Source organism: Aspergillus nomiae (genome assembly GCF_001204775.2).
Source record: "Aspergillus nomiae NRRL 13137 chromosome Unknown contig00783, whole genome shotgun sequence".
Taxonomy (NCBI): Eukaryota; Fungi; Ascomycota; class Eurotiomycetes; order Eurotiales; family Aspergillaceae; genus Aspergillus; species Aspergillus nomiae.
The window spans coordinates 1-5,160 of NW_015378838.1; the positions used below are offsets into that span (position 1 = coordinate 1).

At 49.5% G+C, this 5,160-nt stretch overlaps 2 protein-coding genes across 2 annotated transcripts; one reads left to right on the forward strand and one right to left on the reverse strand.

Moving 5' to 3' along the window:
• ANOM_011806 (putative S-adenosylmethionine-dependent methyltransferase) lies at window positions 1–707 on the forward strand (the record flags this gene model as incomplete). The annotated part of the gene is made up of 1 exon (XM_015557062.1): window positions 1–707. A coding segment is annotated over one exon (707 nt), but the record flags the coding sequence as incomplete, so codon positions are not given.
• A 333-nt stretch (window positions 708–1,040) lies between these two features.
• ANOM_011807 (putative nicotinamide N-methyltransferase) lies at window positions 1,041–2,135 on the reverse strand (the record flags this gene model as incomplete). The annotated part of the gene is made up of 2 exons (XM_015557063.1): window positions 1,041–1,579; window positions 1,655–2,135. The coding sequence occupies 2 exons, from the start codon at window positions 2,133–2,135 to the stop codon at window positions 1,041–1,043; spliced, it is 1,020 nt and encodes a 339-aa protein (XP_015400867.1).
• Between the last annotated feature and the right edge of the window lie 3,025 nt (window positions 2,136–5,160).

Below are 5,160 nucleotides of genomic sequence, written 5' to 3' on the forward strand. Positions count from 1 at the left end.
AAGCTGGGAAAACCTTCTACGCGCGAACCCTCACACACATCTCCACAAAACAAACCCCCCAACAAGAGACCACGAACGCGGACTCCGATGCCGAATCGATCGACGACGACGACGACCCGGGCACATCATGGTTCTCCGAACACAACGCCCCCGATAAAGTGCTCCAGTTCCTGGCCGCCGAGGACTTCCCGCTGGCACCGTGCAACAACACGGGGGCCAGCCACCCCAGCATCCTGGACCTGGGCACCGGGAACGGGAGCATGCTGGCTCTGTTGCGCAAGCGGGGCGGGTTCCGGGGCGTGATGGTCGGGGTGGATTACTCGGCGCGGAGCGTGGAGTTGGCGCGCGAGTTGCAGAGGTTGAAGATGCATTCGGCTTATTTGACGGATGACGAGGATGAGGAGGAGGAGGAGGGTGCTGAGGATGGCCCGGAGATTCGGTTTGAGGAGTGGGATATCTTGCATTCGGCGGAGGAGGTGGCGGAGCAGGGGAAGTTGGATTGGTTTCCGTATGGGGAGGGCGGGTTTGATATTGTGCTTGATAAGGGGACGTTTGACGCTGTTTCGCTGTCGGAGGAGGTGGTTGAGGGCGATGCGGATGCTTCGGTGGCCGGGAAGAAGGTGCAGAGGCGGGTTTGTGAGATGTACCCCGGGGGTTGCGAGACGGTTGGTGAAGAAGGGTGGGTTTTTGGTGGTTACCAGCTGTAACTGGACTGAGGAGGAGTTGGTGATGTGGTTTACCAGGGAGAAGGGGGAGGGCGATCGGCTGGAGGTTTGGGGGCGTGTTGAGTATCCCCGGTTTAGATTTGGGGGCAAGGAGGGTCAGGGAGTTTGTACGGTGTGCTTTCAGAGGGTTTGATCATATACCCAGTGGGTTTGTAGATAGATGGAGTTTGTTTTATTCTTTTTGATGTTCTATCAGGCTGTATAGTCGTCACGTTTCATCAGTCATGATGTATAGATCCATTGGCATATATCGCTTTATGGATGCTGGCTTGAGGGGGGCTTTTACCCCGGGGGAATTGAACCCCCAGGTCGACTCTACTCTCCCTTTCTCCTGAGGAGAGCAACTACACACCATCTCTTGCGGTTTTCGGGGCCTTCGCCCTCCCGCTCAGGTACCCAGTCCCGACGGACCTCCTTCCCGTCTTCCGTCCCGGAATTGAGATCCCGTTCATAGATCCGCTCAATCTCCAGTCCGTTGTTCACTGCAGTTTCGAAGAACCCGGCCACGATGGCTCGCCCGGTGTGAAACCCGGCAACCACCCAGACCTTGCCGCCAGGTGCAAGGAACCATTTCATCGTATTCACGAGGTTCTCGTGCTGCGAGGCCATCCAGTAGCAATCCGCGCCGATGATCCGGGTGAAGGTTCCTTTCTTCTCGACGGCCCAGGGATCGCTCTCTAGTGTTCCCCACTCATGGGGTTTAATAATAACCTCGGTAGTGCAGGAAGACTTGCGGACGTTGTGGTCGACGTTGAAGGCGATGGCGCCAGCAAAGGCGGGAGAAGAGGGATGGTCGGTAATGGTAACCGTAGAGGCTTGCGCAAGGGCACAGACCACAGATGGTAATGCGGCACCTGCAGGATAAGATTAGTCCAATAGATCTATGGCTTTAAGGAATTGCAAGGAAGAGAAACCAGGGGAAGACAAACCAGCGCCCAATTCAAGCACACTCTCCCCCGTAACGTTCCACATCGCCGTGTCGGAATCCAATTGTCCCACCGAAGAGAGCTGCTCTGCGTTTTCAACCCCCTCTGCGACCACCATGGCGGCACTCCATAGAAAGTGTGCAAACAGCCTTCGCCCTTGGTCCACATCGTTTACTTTCCCATCTGCGCGGGGGAGACCTGCTGCGATCTCTTCCGAGTGATTGTCGCTCTGCTGGGGGTAGGAGGGGACCATGATATCAAGAGCGCCATAGCGCGGGGAGCTGTACAGGAGGTGCTGCCCAGGATCACCGTGGAAAGAGGGAGCATCATCTGGAAATAGGTGGGGAAGGAAAGCTCCAAAGAGGTCCTCGGGAGATTCGTCCTCAACGGAGTCCTCATCGTGGAAATCGGGAGGAGGGGCTGATGGGGAGGAAGATAAGGGCGTACGGCGGCGGGGGAGGGGTCGGAGGCGGGAGTGGAGCATTGTCAATTGACGTTATGGGGCAATAGATCCCCAGGATTGAAGTTCTAGCAAAAGTACAGCTCTTCTGGTATCCTACCGTTAATCCTCAAACCAAGCGATATCTTCCTGTTGACACGAAAAAGGTGAACCTGCAAAAAGTTGTATGGTTCAAATCTTCTGATTGGTTTGGGGATAGGCGGTCGTGATTTGTGTCGGCAGAATACTCCGCCTGCAAGTCATGGGTCACATGTTGCACATGATCGCCTGCTGGATCTGGGGATCATCCCAGCATTTTTTGTCCACGAGACAGCGGTCATATCAACATGGGCAAATATGAAGACTAACCCCAGACTGTTTCGGCTTGTCCATATATGTCTGGACTGGTCCACTGAGGTAACGGTATCTGGCCTTGACTGAGAAGGATGTCTGGGATCTAAAACAGATGATTGTGACCAGCTGTGGACTTAGATGTTGAAGGAACAGTTTCTTCAGAATGAAAATAGTTGGCTCTTGGCTGTAGAATAAGAGTACTCTGATGCGTGACGATAAGGCGATCAAACACAGAGATCTTCCTCACAGGCAATGGTATGGGTACGCCATTGCGCTGGTCCAGTAGACTAATACCTTCAAAATTGAAAGATTACGTGACTGCTTCTCATTCAAAATGGCAAGTCTCGGTGCTCAGTGGCATTGTGGCCAAAACGATAGTGGGATACTTAACACGCAAAGCAACGTAAGCAACACCGATGGCGGACAATGCAAGCGCCTGAGACATTCCTTCGAGAATCACTCGTCAAAGCCGAATCGATGCCTGGGGCTAACGCTGTGGCGTGCTACAGTTGAAACTGGCTCTTTGTGGTGTGATTGAGACCGACTATTTGTCTACTTCTTGATACAGGGTATCTTGTGCTACATGTATCTACAATTAATCTTACACAGATAAAGAACATCCGAACCACTGAGTCACATAAGTAAAAAAAATAAATCAAAATAAATAAAAAAAGGAAAAAAGAAAGAAAAAGAAGAAAAAATAATAATTGATAATAATCAAGAATGGCTCAGCCATGGAACCAGGCTCCGAAGGAATGCACTTGACTTGCAGTTTAGGGTATTAGTACCCAGTCAGTAGGTATTGGCCATGTGTCCAATGACCTGTCAGTGCAGCTGGCGGATCTTCATCTTGGCTGAATCGCAAGTTAACCGCTATACTACGGTTGGACATAGGTCCCTCAACCATTGGATGTGCCTTACCTCTGGGAAAGTTTATGGTCGTTCGAATGATAGGCAGGTTTACCTTTCCCTCCGTACCTGAGCGTACCTTACTAGTAGTACTATACATGCTATAAATGGTCCCTAACCTCAGGTGCTCTGGCGGTAAGATAAGGTCTTGGGAACTAGCAGCCGTACCGTATCGAATTGACCCCAGTCAGCCCTTTCCCAGTTTATTCCCCATTTGTAGGGTGATTGGCAATGGGGGATGGGGGCGTCATCCAATCATACCGTACGGTACGGCCATGGGGGATGACATCATGTATCCACCGACCAGGCCCTAGACCGGTCGATGCGTCGATTCCTACGTATTACGGTATGGTCACCGGGACGGAGTACAGCACAGATCACCCATTGAGTGATTTTTTGGGGCTTCCGGTCGCTGTAATGTATTGCCGGCGGTAATGAATCGAGGGGGATGAACTGTACTCCGGAGTACGGTACCTACTCAGCGAAGATGCCAATCAGTTTTACTCCTCTTGCTATGTTTTGTCAATGAATGAGATTGTTTTTGTATGAAGATGTTTCTTATTTAATTAAATTTCCTTTTGAGGGGGGTAATCTGCACTTGTCAGAAGATCACACCAGCTATGGCCAATTATGTGTCCCTTGGATTTTATTAATCCCTCCTTCTGGGAACTAGTACTGCAAACTGAGATGTTGCCTGAAATTTGATGATCTACTATTTGGTTCCTCGATTTTGCTACCCAGAACAGTTACCATACAGCATGGCCTCGTGCTGAGCAGGTGACCATACGGACACAGGTCACTGACTAATGCAGTTTCATACCTGAGCTAGGGAGAGAGAGAAACATAATGCAATGAAAAAGAGAAGAATAGAAAAAGAATTTTTTCCAGTTGAGAATAAAATATGACCGTTTCAGCTCTGGCAAGGTCCATTTCTTTTTCCAAGTCTCCAGAGTCCCATTATTATGGGGGCCTGGAACTGAATGACAACATCACCAGAGCCATTTCCTTGCCTGGACATTGAATTCCCAGATGCGAGTGGAGCAAATCACATCACCCTCTTTGCCTGCTGGTTAGTCAGGAACAACTGTTTCTGCCCTGACGGTCTGACAGCAATGATTGGCAGTCTGAAGGATTTTCCGTCTGTTTTGACTCTCTTAAAAAAATTGGTTTGAACAATTTTCTTTTTCAAAGAACTAGTTATGAATGGAATCATTTGTTGTATTTTTCTCAATTTTGTTTCTTTTTCTAAAGATTTATTTTTAAAATCTCCGGAATAATAACCAACCCAACCGGAGATCACCCAAACCCCCGCATTGCTTGGAATCCATTCTGTCAACTAGTGAACCCAAAGGCCCCGCAGAAGCTGTTATTTTTTTGGGAATTTTTTTAATTTTTTTCCCTTTGCATTTTTATTTGAATTTACTTTACTACCTTAACACACTTTGGAAGGTGTGTCGTGAAGTCTGTTGTGTACCACCATTACCGTACCGGATTTCCTCGTGCATCCATTCATTCAACTTCTCCTCCATCGTGCTTCTTGCTCTCTTGTTTCTTTCTCCTCTTCTTTTTTGTTCTCTCCTCTTCGTCAACTTTTTTCCCTTTTCCTCCTCCCTTTACTTCTCCTCTGTCGCTATACCTCTCTCTTCCACCTCTTCTTGTCCACTCTTTCAACCTCCGCTTCCATTTAAACCAATCCTCCTCAATTGCCCAACCATTGCCACCCCTAGCCCTTTTACTTCAGCCTCACTACTAGGTACCGGCACACTATTCTAGAATTCGCCCCCAAGCCAGACGAAACTCTCCTGCC